Raw genomic sequence first — 20,028 nt, forward strand, 5'->3', positions numbered from 1 at the left:
CTGGGCCAGGGGCAGACTTCCTGGCTAGGGAGACAGTGCGGGGTGGTAGCTGGCCATGGGAATCTGAGTCCCTGCTGAGACCCTCTTCCTTGGGGTCTAGTCCTCTTCCGGAACTGCCTCCCTGAGTAAACAGATCAAGCCCAGCAAGGTTCTTCAAGCTTGGGGGCATTTCTGCCTCCCTCCGTCCAAGCCCACTCTGCGGGTCCTCTGGAGGCCGCTTGGATGGGAGGCAGGGTTCCAGGGCCCCCCATCCGCCCTAGACCATCCCTCACCATTTAACAAGACCAGTTGCCCTGGACAAGTCCCATTTCCTGCCACATCCCATCCCCTCCAAAAAGTTTTAAAGTTCTGAACACCCACCTGGGGGAGGCCTTGGGCCCCACGACTCCACTGGCTACGAGAGGGAGGAGGAGGGAGTGCTGACTCCATGAGCTCCACGGGTTTCCTGCAGCCCCGCTATACCCCGCCCCAGCCCCAGAAGAGCACGGATCAGTCCTCCCTCCACCCTTCACTCCTCCCCCAAATCTGTGTCCCTCTCCACTGGCCCCTTCTGATTTCCCTGAATGCCTTCTCCAGCTCCCCATGACTGCTTCCTGGGCGCTCGTTCCTTCTAGCATTACAACTCTCTAGCCATTTTCAAAAAGGCCCTTCTGCCCCATGTCCTTGAGCAGAGTTCACGGACAAGGTGCTGCCGTGGCTTAGAGATTCGGGCTTTCCATCATGCCCAGCAGCCCTATCTGGCTGCCCTGCTCACATGGTCCAAACCATGGGGCATTTTGCCCATGCCTACTTTTAAGAGCTGTTCTTGTCTTTGCCCCCTTTTTTTTTGGCATGCCTGCCTTTGGAGGGTCACCACTCACCCCAACCCTAGCTCCCTAGTCCTCCCTCTGTCCTCATCTCAGTTCTGTGTGTCAGACTTCAGAGTCTCTTACGTGCCTGACACTGGATGAACACAACTGCTCTTGGAGGATGTACCGTTCTGTCCATCTCACAGATGAGAAAATCGAGTCTCAGAGAAGTACGGTGGCTTGCCCGTGGCAGTTGTATGGTTTGCTTGGGCTGCTGTAACACAGTATCATACACGGGGTGGCTGAGCATTTCTTTGCTCAGAGCTCAGGAGGTCGCAGGAGGTGGTAAGCCAAGCAGATCTCAGATCAAGGTGGTAGCAGAAGCGGTTTTTTTTGAGGCCCCTCGCCTCGCCTTGCAGGTGGCTGCCTGTACCCTCCTGTGTCCTCATGTGGTCTCATGTGGCCTTTCTCCTCTGTGCACACACATCCCTGCTATCTCTCGTGTTTCTGCATTTCCTTTTCTTGTAAGGACACCAGTCGGACTGGAATCGGGCCCATGCTACTATCTCATTTTAACTCAACCACCTCTTTAAAGGCCCTGTCTCTAAATACAGTCCCATGCTAATGTCCTGGGGGTCAGGGCTTCAACATAAGAGTTTCAGTGGGATGCAGTTCAGGCCAAAGCAGCCACCGAGCTTATTATTAAAGGGCAGACCCAGCCCCCTCCCTCAGTCTGTTGATTCTGCCGACATTTGGCTGCGGGCTGAGAAGTCAGGTGCAGGTTTTGGTATCAAGCTATCCTGGAAAGCACGTCCATGCGGATAAGTGACCACAGAGCCCCAAAGTCAAAGGCACAGACTTAAGGGTCAGAAAGACCTACCTGGTCACCTAATCTTTAAGCTTCAGTTTCCCTACTGGGACAAAAGAAACAAACATCCCACTCTTAGGAGGCCGTTGTAAGACTTTAATGAGAACGTGGCCGTGAAGAGCCTAGCACAGTGCCTGGCACATAGCAGGGGTGCCCTAAGGTGGCTGTGCTCCTGGCACAGAGTGAAGGTCATTATGGAGCGTAGGTGTCGGCACATCCGCTGAGACCTTGGCCTGACCTTGGGATAGAGAGTGGAGTGAGTTAGTGGGACTGTGCCTTCCACTATGGCCGTTTCAGCTGCCCCACCTCTCCACCCAGCCACGGTGGAGAGGTAAAGGATGCTGGGCAGGAGGGTGATTGGAAGGTGGGGGCGTTGGATGGTGGGAACAAGGCGTGTTCCCGCCTCACGTGACCCCCACCGCCCCACCGCAGCCTTCCGCAGTTACTTTGAGATCTTCAATGGCCATGGCGAGGTGAACGCACAGAGCCTGGGCAACATCCTGCTGCTTGTGGGCATCTCCCTCACGCCGGCTCAGGTACAGGACGCCCTGAGGAGCGCTGACATCGATGGTGAGTGACGGGAGGCACCATTCTGAGTCCCAGGCAGGGCCAGCAACGAGAGACCTTTCTGGCCCTGCAGGCCTCCACGCTTCAAGGGGCCTGCACGTGGTTTAATGCTCTGCTGTTGCAGTCTGGAAAGTCTTCATAAATTTTTGAGTGAGGGACCCCATCCTGCATTTTTATTTTCCACTGGAGCCCCTCGCGCTGGCCGCCCAGAGTTAATGCTCTCTGAGCACCTACTCAGCACTGGGTTCTGGGCACCTGGAGATGGCCATGACCTATCTCCTGACCCTAGGATGTAGGTGGTGTCTGAGATACCTCCCTTTTAGACCTGTGTGTGTGCTTCGTGGGACCTTCTCCCATGACCGGCTCACTCATTTGACTAGCTGTGTGACCTCAGACAAATCAGTGAAGTTGGCCAGGCCTCGGTTTCCATACAATGGGGCTGATAGCATCCATCTCAGCCGGCTGCTGGAAAGCAAATGAGATAATCCAGGCAGAGCATTGAGCCCAATGCCTGGTGCACAGAATGTATTTATAAGACATTGAGCTGCTAGTGTTCGTCATCCAGGAAATATTTATTAAGTACCCACTGTGTGCGCCTTCCTGATCTGGGCACTGAGAATAAAGAGATGGGTAAGGCCCATGAGCCCTGCCCCCGAGGTGCTCAGAGACAGGGACACAGAAGAGTCACCAAAGGAAGCGCACTTCAGGTGGCTTAGAGGGAGGGATCAGGAAGGAAGACTTCCTGGATGAGGTGATGACTGAGCCAAATCGTGAAAGATTAAATAGCGGTTAGGCAGGGAGGGAAGAAAAAAGGGCATCCTTCGTGATAGAAATAAAAGAGACAAAGGGAGGAGGATACAGGGTGAGGGGAATTCCATGTGGTTTGGTTGGCTAGATGCAGGGCATGGGGAGCCTGGGCTCCTGGCCACTGCCGGTCCGGCTCTGCTTCCTCCATCACCGCACAGGAGCCACACACACACAAGCCAGGAACCACCTTAGCTCTGCCCCTATGTGACTCTTGGCAAAAGCTTCCTTTTTCTCTATGCCTCAGGCCCCATCTGTGATGTGGGGATAAGAGTATTAGGCACCTCCAGAGGGTGGTTTTCAGGATTAGAGACCATTTATTCATTTGTCTAGTAGCTCAGGAAACATCTGCTAAGATTTGTCTGTCTTTTTTTTTTTTTTAAGTTTTATTTATTTAAGGAATCTCTACCCCAAATGTGGGGCTCAAATTCAAAACCCTGAGATCAAAAGTCACATGTTCATCTGGACTGAGCCAGCCAGGTGCCCCCCAAACCTACCTGTCTTAAGCCCTGAGGATGCAGTGCAGAACAAAACAGACCCTTCTGGCATCTCCATTAAATTCCAGATCTTACAAATGTGTGGTTGAAACACAGGGTTTTATGAGAATGTGTAGTGGGGCAGCTGACGCGGTCAGGTCTGACTTCTCTTGGGGAAGGGATGATCAAGAAGAAGCATGCGTAGGATGTTTACTAAAGAGTTAGAGGGCAGTAGAGAAGATTCCAGGAAGAGGAAGCAGCATGTGCAAAGGCCCGGAGCAGGGAACGTGGCCCCAGTGGAAGAACAGGTTCATGCTGGGGGCCCTTGGCACCAGGTGAGACTGGAGACAGGTAATAGGCAGGTCCTGCAGGGCCTTGAAGGCCGAGGTGGGAATCTTGCGGGTACCTAATTCTCATGCAGTGACTAGCACGTGGTAATAATGACAGTTGCTGACATTTACTGAGCTTGTATAATGCCCACGGCTCTGTTCTAAGCACTTTGCTTCATTTGATCTCCCATGAGATAAGTATTATGGTTATCCCCACTCTCTAGGTAAGAAAGCTAAGGCTTAGAGGGATTGGGGCTTTGCCAAGGTCACACGGATAGTAAGTGGTGGACAGGGATGGGAACTCAGACTGCTGCCCTTAGTTCTAGAAGCTTCCAGCACAGGCACCCCTAATTTTCACCTTCTACTTTGCTGTGTGCACCGCACTTGCTGCATTGAATATGTGTCGTCTTTGTGTTTTATAATCAAACCCATTGAGTACATGCTAACATGCCCGGGCTACAGTGCCTGCGCCCACTCTGGCAGGCCCTTGCCCACTATTATACCCCTGGCCTCCACAGGAGATGGTCACGTAGGCTTCAAGGACTTCTTGGCTGTGATGACAGACACCAGGCGCTTCTTCTGCTCTGTGGGTGAGTAGGGGTGAGCCCAGAGGAGTCAGAGCTCGAGGAGGGGCTTGGTGGCTCGTGGGGCCAGTTGGCCTCCGGAACTACGGAATGGTAACAGCAGACATCTTCCCATATCCCCAGAGCAGAATGCCCTGACGGACATGGCTCCTCCAAACCCCCACACTCTGCTCTTTGAGATCCTGTCCCTGCTGGTGGAGATGCTGGCCTTACCGGAGGCGGCCTTAGAGGAGATCACCAAGTGAGTGCGGCCGGTGGTTGTGGGTGGAGGGTGACAGACACAGAAATGGCACCTGGTATTTGGCAGCTGAGGAATTTTCATAGTTAGAACTCTTAGTTGCAAGTGAAAGGCACCCCAATAAAATTGGCTTAAGCAAAAGGGGAATATATTGGCTCACATAATGGATCATGGCCTCAGGAATGGCTGGATCCAGGAGATCAGATGATACTCTTAAGGTTTTATCTCTCCTTCTCATCTCTGTACCATGGTTTCAAGCTCAACTAGGTCAGGGCACCTGGGTGGCTCAATCGGTTAAGCCTCTGCCTTCAGCTCAGGTCATGATCTCAGGGTCCTGGGATTAGGCCTCATGTTGTGCTCTCTGCTCAGTGAGGAGTCTGCTTCTCCCTCTCCCTCAGTGGGAAGGATGGCAACTGGCAGCCCCATACTCACACCCGCCTAGCTGAACCAATTCAACAGCAAGAGCTTTCTTGCAGTACCCAGAGAACAATGTCAGAACAGGTATGTGATAGACACTGCCTGGAGCCAGAGAACGCTAGAGATGAAAGCCTCCCCATGTTTCCAGACTGGGCTGGGTGGAGGTGGTGGTTACTGGTTCATCTAAGGAAGGAATGGCTACGCACAAAAGGAACTTCAACATTCCAAGGCTAAAAGCAAAATGTGATGGCAGAACAACCCAGCTGGTCTCTCTGTGTATCACACAGAGGACTGTCCCTGCCACTGAGACCAGGCCTTGTCCACATGGGCCCAGAGGTAGGGGAATGACAGCAAGTTGTTCCAGCAACACCAGCTCAGGAACCCCAAAGACAAAAGGTCTTTTTTCATCCCAGCATCTGTAAATCACTCTAAATATATATAACTCTAAAGAACATAAATGTATAATTTAATTTTTTAATTTTTTTTAATTATGTATTTGTCAGAGAGAGAAAGAGCACAAGAAGGGGGAGAGGCAGGCAGAGGGAGAAGCAGGCTCCCCACTGAGCTAGGAGCGTAAATGTATAATTTTAGAAACAATAAAACAAATTACCATGTGTCCATTTCCCCAGATTAAAAATAGATCATTTCCAATAACCTCGAAGCCCTGTGTGCCCTACCCCAATCAGATCTCCCCAGATAAGAACTAACCATTATTCTCTTGCTTTTTTAAACTTTCACTACTTGTTTTTCCCTTTGCTTACTGAAAATTTCAAATATACAGCAAAGTTGAGAGATTTTCACAGTGAATGTTTATATATTCACCAACCAGATCCTACCATTGCCAATCCGCCATGCTTGTTTTCATCTTGTGTCTACCTAACCTTTTTTCATCAATACATATCAGTTTTTTAATTCATTTCACAATAATTGATAGTCATTTCCTTCTAAATACTTCAGCATACATATCAATAACTAAAGATTGACATTTGTTTAGAGCTTTTTTCTTCTTTTTCATTATTGGAGGTATAATTTACATTCAGTGAAACACACAAATCATCAGTCCGTGAATCTCAGCCGCTTCTCACACCCAGGGAACCTGAACCCCTCTCAAGTCATACACAACTTTGCCATCACTCCCGAAGATGCCCTCATCATCCTTCCCAGTGGGTCTCTGAACCCACCCCTGCAAGGCAATCACTCTTCCAATTTGTTTTCCATCCCAGATTGACTTCGCTTTTTTGGCAACTACACATCAGTGGAAACATACAGTATGCAGCCCTAGGGTCAGCTTCTCGAACTCAGCACAAGGCTTCTGAGACTTGTCTGTGTCGTTGGGGGTGTCAGGGTTGACCCGTTTCTACTGCTGACCAGTGTTCCACTCGTGAATCTACCACAGTTGGTTCATCCATTCTGACGGGTCTCTCCATGGTTCTCGGTGCGGGGTTATCATGAACAAAGCTGCCATTAATATTTTTATGTAAGTCCTTCTGCGGACACATACTTTGGCTTCTTTGGGTGAATATGCAGAAGGGAATTGCGGGCAGATGTATTTTACTTCTGAGAACTCATCAGACCTTTTCCCAAATGGTTGCACCATTTTACAATCCCACCATTCGTAGGAAAGTTCCAGTTGCTCTACATCTTGTGCAAATTTGGTACTGTCGGTCTTCCTTCTGGTAGATACGGAGTGGCGCTCTGGTCTTTACTCACCTTCGTTTGTATTCCTGAGTACTTTGTTGTTTACCTTTTCATAAACTTTCTTTTTTTAAAAAAGATTTTATTTATTTATTTGACAGAGATCACAGTAGGCAGAGAGGCAGGCAGAGAGAGAGAGGGGGAAGCAGGCTCCCCGCTGAGCAGAGAGCCCAATGTGGGGCTCAATCCCAGGACCCTGGGATCATGACCTGAGCTGAAGGCAGAGGCTTAACCCGCTGAGCCACCCAGGCGCCCTGCTTTTCATAAACTTTCTATGAGTGGACTCATACTGTGTTAAGTCTTTTGTTACTTGTTTTTATGATTCATTCACATTCTTGTAATTATCAATCATTTATTGTTCTTGGGGCACCTGGGTGGCTCTGTGGGTTAAGCCTCTGCCTTCGGCTCAGGTCATGATCTCAGGGTCCTGGGATGGAGCCCCCCATCGGCCTCTCTGCTTTGCAGGGAGCCTGCTTCCTCCACTCTCTCTCTCTGCCTGCCTCTCTGCCTACTTGTAAACTCTCTCTGTCAAATAAATTAAAAAATATATTTTTTTAAAAATTAAAAAATAATAATAAAATAAAAGAATTTATTATTTATTTGAGAGCGAGCGAGCGAGAGCATAATCGGGGCAGAGAGGAGCAGAGGGAGAGGGAGAGTCTTAAGCAGACTCCACACTGAGCATGGAGCCTGACTTGGGGCTCCATCCTGGGACCCTGAGGTCAGGACCTGAGCCAAAGTCAGATGCCCAACCAACTGAGCCACCCGGGCACCCCACCCCTCTATGCTCTTAAAAATTCTGATGACGCCAAGGAACGTTTGTCAATATTTTCTATATTTGATCTTAAAACTGAGAAAAAAATTAAATACTTATTAACTTATTTAACAATAATAACCCCATTACATGTTAACATAAAAAATTTTTTTTAGGGCACCTGGGTGGCTCAGTGGGTTGAGCCTCTGCATTCGGCTCAGGTCATGATCTCAGGGTCCTGGGATCAAGGCCCGCATCGGGCTCTCTGCTCAGCAGGGAGCCTGCTTCCTCCTCTCTCTGCCTGCCCCTCTGCCTACTTGTGATCTCTCTCTGTCAAAAAAATAAATAAAATCTTTAAAAAAAAAATTTTTTTTTAATGAAAAATATAGTTTCCAGGGGCGCCGGGCAGCTCAGTGGGTTAAAGCCTCTGCCTTCAGCTCAGGTCATGATCCCTGTGTCCTGGGATCGAGCCCCGCAATCGGGCTCTCTGCTCAGCGGGGAGCCTGCTTCCTCCTCTCTCTCTGCCTGCTTCTCTGCCTACTTGTGATCTGTCAAATAAATAAATAAAATCTTTAAAACAAAAACAAAAACAAAAACAAAAAACCGTAAAATATAGTTTCCAAAAAAAAAAGTTAAGGAGAATAATGGCATTGTTATACAATATTGCAAATCTCTTCAGAGTCTGGCAGAAAAGAAGACAGCTTTCTGTCTCATATCTGCCTTATATTCAATCTGTTGCAATATGTTGCTTCAATTGAAGTATATAAAGAACCCCCCCACACAAAATATATAACTGGAAAAAGAAGTATTTTAATAGCCTTTTCATTTAATACCCACATATTGTGTGGCTCTTCTTCTTTGATACCAAAGCAGACTTGATAAGTGGTAGAGCCTTCTGTGGCTGAGATGTGTAATTTGAAACCATATCAATGAACTTTTTGTACTCTTTGACATTTTTTTTTTTTTAGATTTTATTTATTTACTTGACAGACAGAGATCACAAGCAGGCAGAGAGGCAGGCAGATGGAGAGGGGGAAGCAGGGTCCCTGCTGAGCAGAAAGCCAATGCGGGACTTGATCCCAGAATCCTGGGATCATGACCTGAGCCAAAGGCAGAGACTTTAACCCACTGAGCCACCCAGGCTCCCCTTGACATTTTTTTCTTAAGATTTTATTTATTTACTAGAGAGAGAGAGCATGAGAGGGGAAAGGTCAGAGGGAGAAGCAGACTCCCTGCTGAGAAGTGAGCCCAATGTGGGACTCGATCCCGGGATTCCAGGATAATGACCTGAGCCAAAGGCAGTCGCTTATCAACTGAGCCACTCAGGCACCCCATCTTTGACTTATTTTAAAAAATATTTTCAAAAAAAATTTTTTCTTTCGGGGCACCTGGGTGGCTCAGTGGGTTAAGCCTCTGCCTTCAGCTCAGGTCATGATCTCAGGGTCCTGGGATCGAGCCCCACATCGGGCTTTCTGCTCGGCAGGGAGCCTGCTTCCTCCTCTCTCTCTCTGCCTGCCTCTCTGCCTGCTTGTGATCTCTGTCTGTCAAATGAATAAATAAAAATCTTAAAAAAAAATATTTTCTTTCTGGGGACCTGGGTGGCTCAGTTGGTTAAGCGTCCCCCTTCGGCTCAGGTCATGATCCCAGGATCCTGGGAACAAGCCCCACATTGGGCTTCCGATTCAGCGGGAAGCCTGCTTCTCCCTCTCCGACTCCCTCTGCTTGTGTTCCCTCTCTCGCTGCATCTCTCTCTGTCAAATTAAAAAAAAAAAATCTTAAAAAAATATTTTCTTTCCTTTTAGGGAAAGAGAGAGCAGGGGGAGGGGCAGAGGGGGAAGGAGAGGAAGGGGGAAAGAATCCCAAGCAGACTCCCATGCTGAGCAGAGAGCCGGACTCGGGGCTTGATGTCATGATCCTGAGATCAGGTTCATCTTGAGATGAACCCAAGAGTCGGACGCTCAACTGACCTGTGTCAGCCAGGTTCCCCTGTACTCCTTTATTTATTTTTTTAAGTTTATTTATTTAAGCACTCTCTACATCCAGCATGGGGCTCAAACTCAAGAGCCTCACAGTCTACAGACTGAGCCAGCCAGAAGCGCTTGTACTCTTAAATGTAAGAGTCTATTGGTCTATCTTGTAGTTTAAATGGCCCTTCTCCCACAAATGTTTTGGTAACGTGCATTGGTCATATGGAAAATACTGCATATCTCCCAGGTGTTAGCACATTTCATTTTAATTGGTATATGTATATCTATATACACTATATATAGCTAGTATATATATACTATGACACTACATTAATTTAGTATAGATATACTACGATATTATAATTAATATCACCACTAATATCAGGAAAGTCTTTAAGTATTAGAAGTGTTGTGTGTGGCTATAGTTCATTCATTTTTGCTGCTATAAAGTATTTTGTATAAGGACATGTATATGCCCATGTTGATGGATTTAAGTTTCCCAAAAGTCTAACTTTTTCCTGAAAGCTTTAATTTGATCAGAGGCAAAAAATGCTGTCAGTTGTTCTCCTTGAAATGACAGGCTAACTTCGTCTACTTTTAGAGAAATATCCACTGAAAACCAGTAGTTTACCTAGGGCTGAGAGACACATGACTTTCAAACAGAGCAAAAGCTCTTTGTTGAACACCTGTAGAATTAGTAGAGCTCTTATTTTTTTTTTTAAAGATTTTATTTATTTATTTGACAGAGAGATCACAAGTAGATGGAGAGGCAGGCAGAGAGAGAGAGAGAGATGGAAGCAGGCTCCCTGCTGAGCAGAGAGCCCGATGCGGGACTCGATCCCAGGACCCTGAGATCATGACCTGAGCCGAAGGCAGCGGCTCAACCCACTGAGCCACCCAGGCGCCCCTTAGTAGAGCTCTTAGATGAGTCCTCTTTCAGTAGTTGGGACTGAGTCCTAGAGGAGAGACTACACTGGATCTTCCCTAACAAAGCTTTATTTTTATTTTATTAAAAGATTTTATTTATTTATTTATTTGACAGAGAGAGAGATCACAAGTAGGCAGAGAGGCAGGCAGAGAGAGTGGGGGAAGCAGGCTCCCCACTGAGCAGAGAGCCCAATGTGGGGCTCAATCCCAGGACCCTGAGATCATGACCTGAGCTAAAGGCAGAGGCTTAACCCACTGAGCCACCTTGGTGGCCCCCTAACAAAGCTTTAAAATCTTGAAAGAGGGACACCCCCCTGGCAGAGTTGGTACAGCATGTGGCTCTTGATCTCAGGGTCATGAATGGGAGTAGCCTCATGTTGGGAGTAGAGTTTAATAAAATAATATTTAATAAAATAATAAATATTTTATTTAATATTAAATATCAATAATAATATCATTATTAAGTTAATATTAAATACTAATATAATATTTAATATATAATATATTATATTTAATATAAATATTAAATAAAACATTTAATAAAATAAAATAACATAAAATAAAATAACATAACCTTGAAAGAAAGACTATCCTCAGTAACGTAAACACCTGCCCTCTAGTTCAATACTTTATTATTTTTTTTTTAAATATTTTATTTATTTATTTGAGAGAGAGGCAGTGAGAGAGAGCATGAGCGAGGAGAAGGTCAGAGGGAGAAGCAGACTCCCCATGGAGCTGGGAGCCCGATGTGGGACTCGATCCTGGGACTCCGGGACCATGACCTGAGCCGAAGGCAGTCGTCCAACCAACTGAGCCACCCAGGCGTCCCAAGTTCAACACTTTAAAGAATAAAATCCAGACACTCGATAAAGTGCCACAATGTCCAGCGTCCAATCAAAAACTAGCAGACATAAGAAGCAGGAAAGTACCAATAAAAAAAGAAAAATCAGGAAAAAAAAAAAAGAAAAATCAGTTTACAGAAACAGACCCAGAAGTGACAAAGATGGCAGAATTAGCAGAAAAGGACCTTAAATGAGGTATTATAAAGATGCCCAAGGATTTGAAGGAAATATGAACAAGAGGAAAGAAATAAAGCTATGAAATAGAACTGAATGAAATATTTCAATATGAAAAATGCAACAGCTGAAATGAAAAATTCACTGGATACACTTGAGATTAGATCCAGCAAAAGAAAATACCAGCAGGGGTTGCCTGGGTGGCTCAGTGGGTTAAGCATCTGCTCAGGTCATGATCCCAGGGTCCTGGGGATAGAGCCCGGCATCGGGCTCCCTGCTGGGCAGGATCCCAGGACCACCTGAGCCATAGGCAGACACTTAATTGACTGAGCCACCCAAGCGCCCCAGTTAGAAACATTCTTATGACAAGAGATGCGGAGGCTTGGCTGAGAGAACTCTGTAATAACCCTCGTTAAAGTAACTCTTATCTTCCCTTAGTCTGCCCGTATAGTTTCACTACTACTCCACATTCACTACTCTGTTCAACCTAGGATAGAAACACTCAGGCCGAGTCATTTCTTTGGGTCTTCTTTTTCTTGTGAGGGTACCCAGGTATGTGTAAATAAGATTCATATGCTTTTCTCCTGTTCATCTTTTTTTTTTTTTTTAAGTTTTCTTTCTTTATTTAAATGATCTCTACACCCAAGGTGGGACTTGAACTAACGACTCTTGAGATCAAGAATTGCATGGTCTACTGACAGAGCCAGCCAGGCAGGCATCCCCCCTATTCGTCTATCTTATGTCTGTTCCAGTTGGAAATTCTGAGAGAGTAATGGACAGTTTTTTCTTTCCTGGACATCGAATGACATTTTTATTTGAACGAAGGAAAAACCATGGTTATTCAGCCTTTGGTTTTCAGTGGATATTTCTCTAAAAGTAGACGAAGTTAGCCTGTCATTTCAAGGAGAACAACTGACAGCATTTTTTGCCTCTGATCAAATTAAAGCTTTCAGGAAAAAGTTAGACTTTTGGGAAACTTAAATCCATCAACATGGGCATATACATGTCCTTATACAAAATACTTTATAGCAGCAAAAATGAATGAACTATAGCCACACACAACACTTCTAATACTTAAAGACTTTCCTGATATTAGTGGTGATATTAATTATAATATCGTAGTATATCTATACTAAATTAATGTAGTGTCATAGTATATATATACTAGCTATATATAGTGTATATAGATATACATATACCAATTAAAATGAAATGTGCTAACACCTGGGAGATATGCAGTATTTTCCATATGACCAATGCACGTTACCAAAACATTTGTGGGAGAAGGGCCATTTAAACTACAAGATAGACCAATAGACTCTTACATTTAAGAGTACAAGCGCTTCTGGCTGGCTCAGTCTGTAGACTGTGAGGCTCTTGAGTTTGAGCCCCATGCTGGATGTAGAGAGTGCTTAAATAAATAAACTTAAAAAAATAAATAAAGGAGTACAGGGGAACCTGGCTGACACAGGTCAGTTGAGCGTCCGACTCTTGGGTTCATCTCAAGATGAACCTGATCTCAGGATCATGACATCAAGCCCCGAGTCCGGCTCTCTGCTCAGCATGGGAGTCTGCTTGGGATTCTTTCCCCCTTCCTCTCCTTCCCCCTCTGCCCCTCCCCCTGCTCTCTCTTTCCCTAAAAGGAAAGAAAATATTTTTTTAAGATTTTTTTTTTTTTAATTTGACAGAGAGAGATGCAGCGAGAGAGGGAACACAAGCAGAGGGAGTCGGAGAGGGAGAAGCAGGCTTCCCGCTGAATCGGAAGCCCAATGTGGGGCTTGTTCCCAGGATCCTGGGATCATGACCTGAGCGAAGGGGGACGCTTAACCACTGAGCCACCCAGGTCCCCAGAAAGAAAATATTTTTTTTTAAGATTTTTATTTATTCATTTGACAGACAGAGATCACAAGCAGGCAGAGAGGCAGGCAGAGAGAGAGAGGAGGAAGCAGGCTCCCTGCCGAGCAGAGAGCCCGATGTGGGGCTCGATCCCAGGACCCTGAGATCATGACCTGAGCTGAAGGCAGAGGCTTAACCCACTGAGCCACCCAGGCGCCCCCTTTTTTTTTTTTTTTTTTAAGATTTTTACTCATTTATTTGACAGACAGAGATCACAAGTAGGCAGAGAGGCAGGCCGAGAGAGAGGAAGGGAAGCAGGCTTCCTGCCAAGCAGAGAGCCCGATGCGGGGCTCGATCCCAGGACCCTAGGATCATGACCTGAGCCGAAGGCAGAGGGTTTAACCCACTGAGCCACCCAGGTGCCCCAAGACCTAGTTTTTAAAATATAATATGGTTATACTGACTTCCTTTGGTTAGTATTCAACTGACATAACTTTATCCTTTCAGTTCATTCTTAAAAATTTAAAGTAATGTATACATTGTTTAAAAAAAAAAAAACGGGCGCCTGGGTGGCTCAGTGGGCTGGGGCCTCTGCCTTCAGCTCAGGTCATGATCTCGGGGTCCTGGGATCAAGCCCCGCATCAGGCTCTCTGCTCAGCAGGGAGCCTGTTTCCCCACCCACCGCCTGCCTCTCTGCCTACTTGTGATCTCTGTCTGTCAAATAAATAGATAAAATCTTTAATAAATAAATAAATAAATAACAAAAAAATAGTCCAGGGGACCTGGGTGGCTCAGTCGGTAAGTGTCCGACTTCAGCTCAGGTGATGATCCCAGGGTCCTGGGATTCAGCCCTACATTGGGCTCCCTGCTTGGTGGGGGGCCTGCTTCTCCCTCTCCCACTCTCCCTGCTTGTGTTCCCTCTCTCACTATCTCTCTCTCTATATCAAAGAAGTAAGTAAAATCTTAAAAAAAAAAAGTTAAGAACAATGGAAAAACCAAGTAGTGCAAAAAGGTTAGTAATAAACACTTGGAGTACCCATTCCCTGAAGTCTCCCTTCCCAAGACAAATACTTTTGACTCTCTTCTCATTTTGAAATAACATGCATGTACTACAATATTTTGGTTAGTGATTTTTTTTTTTTTTTTACATGTATCTATTGACTTCCAGTTATGGTATGGGTTTAGCTGATACAACCATCTTCTAAACTTCCCTCTACCTGTTCTAATATATTATCATTTTTTACTAAAGAATTTTGGGGGGTTTCCATTATTATGGTGATGCAGTTTTTAACAGCTGAGTATTTTATTATACTATGACTTCATTTCCTTTTTTTTAAAAAGATTATTTATTTGATAGTGAGACACTGAGACAGCAAGAGAGGAACACAAGCAGGGAGAGTGAGAGAAGGAGAAGCAGGCGTCCTGCTGAGCAGGGAGCCGGATGGGGGGCTCCATCTGAGGACCCTGGGATCATCAGCTGAGCTGAAGTCAGACACTTAACGACTGAGCCACCCAGATGCCCCTTTCCTTGTCTAACTCCTGAAGTTGACAATTGCCTTAGTTTTTTTTTCTTTGTACTCATTAATAATTCCTGTGCCACCTTCTTAGAGTTTCTTTTTCTTGAAGGCATGTTCTAAATAATTTCATTATTATTTTTGGATTAATTTCTTTTTTAAAAAAATATTTTATTTATTTGACACAGAGAGAGAGATATCACAAGTAGGCAGAGAGGCAGGCAGAGAGAGAAGGGGAAGCAGGCTCCCTGCTGAACAGAGAGCCCAAAGTGGGGCTCGATCCCAGGACCCTGAGATCATGACCTGAGCCTAAGGCAGAGGCTCAACCCACTGAGCCACCTGGGCGCCCCTTGGATTAATTTTTTAAGCCTGCTACAGAGTTGTCATCTTGGGGATCTGCTGTCATCCTAGGAATTCTTTCTTCCTTTCCTCTGATTAGGATTCTCTGTTAGAGTACATGCCTTACTCTTCCTTGGTTTGCTTAATCCTTCTTGGTTTGGTTTAGTTAAAAAATAACGGGTGCATGTTACCCTGGTAGCTTTTTTGGGTTACACAGGAAGTGATTCAACCACCGGTGCAGTAACAGCAGCCCTATTCTGTCTTCTACACTGTAGTGATCTAGTCTAAACCTGTCCTTTATGGCAACTGCACCACCAATGTGGGATTCCCCTTTACCAGCTTCCACTACCTTTGCATCTCCTGTGTTGATCTCCTGTTTTCTCTACACATATCTTTTCTGTTTTGGTTTATGCCCTCATTTTAGAAGACTAGGTCCTCCAGCAGCTTCTTGAGAAAGAATGCATGGGATACAAAATTTTTGAGATTTTATGTGTCTGCAAAAGAGTTTATTTATAGTCGCACTGAGTAGTTTAGCTAGGTATAGAATTCTATATTGGTGGATTAGTTCAGGAACAGACCCCGATGCACTACAGTTTAAACAAGATAGTTTATTTCTCTCTTATATTGACACTCCAGAAGAAGCAGGCAGGAAGACAAGGCTGCCCAGCACACAACTTATTGTTTCTTTCTAACTTACTGACCCACCATTCCCTAGATCAAACCTAAGCCAATTTACCAGCAACACATCTGAATTCAAGCCCATGGGAAAGGGAGAGAGGAAGTGGAGAGCAAGCAATTTCCTTTAAAATTGTGACCGAGAAAGTTGCATACATTTTGCTCTTGTCCCTTTGGCCCCTGTGGGGTGAAGTTATTTTCTAGGTCATTGTTTTTACTCCACATGCTGCCTTTTCAGGGCCTAGTTTTACACAGGGGTCTAGATCCAACTTCCATGTGAGGGCTCTGGTATTCATTTTCTGTGTTCTATGTGTGAAGCTCATCAAACCCCCAAATTCCAGGCCCCAGAGATAGGCAGAGACCACAGCAGAACCAGCAACTTAAGCCTTGAGTGTTTCCCAGTACCAAGAGTAGCATGCCCACCCCTCACCATGCCTCAAAGCCCTGGGTGGTCTGTCTCTGCCATCTTGATGCCCACATCTCCCACTCTTCCTCACATACCAGGCCCTAGCCTCTCCGGTGGTCTTGCCATTCCTGGAGCTCACTGAGCTCTCACCCACTTCCTGGCCTTTCCACATGCCATTCTCTCTACCTGAAAGACTCTTCCTCCAGAGATATCCATTTGACTTGCTCCCTCCCCTCATTCTGCTCAAATATCACCACCTCTGAGATTCTGCTGGCCCCTGTGAGCAAAATCGTCCCTCATCACTACCCACTGTCCAGCTTTTGCTCATTACACCCACCACCACCGACCAGGTACTGTATTTATTTGTTCACAGTCCTTCCCACTAGGTGCATGCCTAGGTGGTCAATTTATTTTTTTCTTTTTTTTTTTTTTAAGATTTTATTTATTTATTTGTCAGAGAGAGAGAGGGAGAGAGAGCAAGCACAGGCAGACAGAATGGCAGGCAGAGGCAGAGGGAGAAGCAGGCTCCCTGATGAGCAAGGAGCCTGATGTGGGACTCGATCCCAGGATGCTGGGATCATGACCTGAGCCGAAGGCAGCTGCTTAACCAACTGAGCCACCCAGGCGTCCCCTGGGTGGTCAATTTAGAAAGGGATTCCAGGGAGGAGTGAGAGAGGAATGGGACCAGAGGAGGAGCTAATACAAGCATGTGTCAAGTCAGCCACCCCCAGGATCTTCTGAGGAGACTATGGATAGTGGTTCAGAATTCTGTCAGGAGAAGAAAGAGAAACCCATGTACCTCAGCTGCTAGCTCCTTTGGTCAAAGGTGGCCCCCATGGCAGTTTCATTCCCCTGCACTTCCGGGTTGCACTTGGGGCATCAAAGAAGCTTCCAGGCAGGAGATTCCTGAGGTGAGGCCACCTCCAACTGTCCCTGTGCAAAGCTGCTCGAAGTTCGTGTGCAGTGGTCACTGTCGTGATAGCCAGAGAGAGAGAGAGGGGCTGGGACGCTAGGAGGCAGAGACCTTCTGTGGAGATCTCCTGCACTGCTTCCACAAGCACCTAGGCGCGTGCTGGCCTGAGGAAAACAGCCGCTCGGTATCTGCTGAATGCATGCATAGAGCCACAGTCCAGTGGGCAGGCAAGCAGCAGTGAGTCTAGAAAATAAAACTTGAACCCAGGAGCAGGTTAATCACACAGCTGTCTTACAGAGCACGTGTACGTCTAGGTAAAAATATCAGTGGCAGAAAGCAGAGGTGATGGTGACCAGGCTCTTTCCACGGGCCACGTTGCTGAGTGCTCAGACAGGCTTTGTTGTTTAATCCTACAACGTGAAGACTGTTTAATCCCTTTTACCCGGGGGGGGGGGGGGGGGGGGGGACACCTGAAGCCCAAAGTCATGTGACTTGCAGATGGAGGGTCCAGGTGACTGGAGCCCAAAGCAAGGCAGTGACAGGGAGTTAATGGCAGAGCTGGGACCAAAACCCAGGTCCCCTAACTCCTGGGCTTGTGTCCCTGTCCCAGAGCTGGCCAGACAGAACAGGGGCTCAGAAAGAGTGAGGGGGGGTGGGAGGGTAAATTAAACACAGCCAGGCTGAGCTGGGTGGGCACTGCCTCCCCAGCTATTACCAGAAGAAGCTGAAGGAAGGCACCTGTAAGGCCCGAGAGATGGAGACAGCCATAGGCCGGCTGCGGTCCCGGAAGAAGCTTCCCTACAATCCCCAGCAGGCAGACTTGGAAGTCCCAGAACGAAGGGTCCTCAGGATCCTGAGCCGGCTGAAGCAGCAGAACTATGGTGAGGGCCTTGGGCACTGTGAGCACTCTGCTCTCCTCTTTCCCTGGGCCCCCACAGCCAGACCCAGGAACTGAGAGACATGGTTTCCCACTTTGGGCATATAACTGTGTGCATTAGCCAGTGGTCTGAAAATCACAGTATCCCACCTCTAGCCCTCTGATGAGGGTCTTCTGCACTCTTCCCTGGGGGCTAGCCCTGAGCACACGTTGGTCCCAAGAGCCTCCCCGGAGCAGGGCGGATAATTAGCAATCCCAGCTCACCGTTTACTGAACACCCGCTGGGGTCACTCCCGGTGCTAGGCCCTTTGTAGATGGGCTAGAATTTAATCCTCATGATCACGCATTCACTCCATGTTACAGATGAGAACAGTGGAACTGAGCAAGTTTAAGGCCAAGGCCAGGGCCCCACAGCTAACATGTATTAGAAAGGGCAGTATATAGCCAGGTCTGACTCTAAAACCTGTTCTCTTCTCACTGGGCAAGGCTGCCTCCCCATGATTAGACTCCGACTGTGTGCCAAGTCATGGGCTAGGAGCTTTCTGGAGTCTCTCTAGCGTGCCTACCAGACTGCCAGGACCCATCACAAAGACATGTGCTCTTGTGTGAGCTATTATTAGCCCTTACACTGTGCTTGGAGTGTGTTATCCCTTTAATCCTCACCGCTCTGTGAGGTGGGTTCTCACCTCCAGCTTACATGGAGGCTCAGAGAGGTTAAACAATTTGCCCAAACCCACCCAGCTCAGGATGCGGCCAAGCTGGGACTTCAGCTGGGTCTGCCTGCTTCCTCCTCTCTTGCCAGCTGCCAACCTGCAGAGCCCCTACGCCCAGGTGCCCTGCATCCCGCTCTGTCCTCGGCTGGACAAGATGGTCCGTCGGAAGCAGGGCAGCCACTACGTGCTGGACCCGTGCACCCCCGCCAGCCCGGGCCCTGACATCCGGAGCCTCCTCTTCCAGTCAGGATCCCAAGGAAGCAGGTGGGTGCCCGGAAAGCAAGAGCTCCAGGCCAGGGCCCAACCACCACCTTTTTTTGTTTTAATGAGGCCCTGGCCTAATCCTTGCAAGAGATGATACCTGGAATACCACTGCTCCCGGGAGGAAAAGGGGAAAGGATGGAAGCAGTAAGGAACTAAGCTTCGTTGAGGGCCCATGTGCCCCACTGACTGTGCTTAAGTCCGGGAACCTCTGCCTTGCTGTGCCCAGACTCGGTGGCACACACCGTCTTTCTCTCAGGCTGGCGCCATCACGCAGGGGTTAGCTTGCATGTCCTTTGCCTGAGTCTGATTCTACGTTAGGAGTGGCAGGAAACAGGCTTGACTGCTGGATGGAGGCAGCGTCCCCTCCCAGTCCCCTCCCAGGTGCTTTGGGGGCAAAAGAACTCAGGACTTGCAATCAGGCCCCCCAGCCCAACTGCCTGGTTCCACTGCATCCCAGGGAAGCCACCTCTCCCCTGGGGCACTTGGGAATGGCTCATTTCCTACCCTCTCTCACTTCTCGCCTTAGGGAACACGGCTCTGAGAGCTGCAAGTGGCTCAGTTCCGTGCCAGCTCGAACCCACTGACCTCTGGAGTCCCGACTTGGGGCAGCTGTTCAGGACCTGCAGGCGGACAGGTTCTTAGGCCGGTATTGCTGCTGATTTTGCTTTTGTGGCCTGGTAAGCCAATAAACACCAAGAACCTTGGCCTCTGTGTCCAGTGCTGGGAAGGCCCCCAGGTTTTCACCCTTCCACCTGGCTCTCAGAGTGCAGGGCCCCTGCCTCCCACAGGCTTAGGAAACCCTGAAGCAAGACATACCTTGAAACCCTGAAACACCTTGAAGCTGGGACTCTCTTCAGTTGAGTCTCCCCCAAGGGCAGAGAGCATCTCTCTCCAATTGCTCAAAGGCAATGATGGGAAAGATTCTGGACCCTAAAAGGAGCAGACCGACCCTGCAGAAGGGCAGAAGGGGGTCTCAGCCATACTCTCACCCAAAGAGCCCCAGGACCCATGGGGGCCCTTCTCTTGGAACTTAAGGGTGTGTGGGTCTTTGTCCCCAACCC

General features: G+C 47.6%; 1 protein-coding gene across 7 annotated transcripts in view; it reads left to right on the forward strand.

Moving 5' to 3' along the window:
• The window catches only part of SPATA21 (spermatogenesis associated 21), a 36,059-nt gene extending 16,388 nt beyond the window's left edge, over positions 1-19,671 (forward strand). For 6 of the 7 annotated variants that reach the window (XM_047728784.1, XM_047728781.1, XM_047728782.1 and 3 more), the window contains 5 exons: positions 2,089-2,226; positions 4,351-4,422; positions 4,540-4,657; positions 17,822-17,994; positions 18,793-19,671. In XM_047728784.1, the coding sequence (XP_047584740.1) occupies positions 2,089-2,226; positions 4,351-4,422; positions 4,540-4,657; positions 17,822-17,994; positions 18,793-19,061 (770 nt within the window). In that variant the 3' untranslated portion in view covers positions 19,062-19,671. The remainder of the gene's footprint in view (positions 1-2,088; positions 2,227-4,350; positions 4,423-4,539; positions 4,658-17,821; positions 17,995-18,792) is intronic. The other variant, XM_047728788.1, reaches the window with a different exon arrangement.
• Positions 19,672-20,028: the final 357 nt, after the last annotated feature.

Source organism: Lutra lutra, chromosome 4, assembly GCF_902655055.1.
Source record: "Lutra lutra chromosome 4, mLutLut1.2, whole genome shotgun sequence".
Taxonomy (NCBI): domain Eukaryota; kingdom Metazoa; phylum Chordata; class Mammalia; order Carnivora; family Mustelidae; genus Lutra; species Lutra lutra.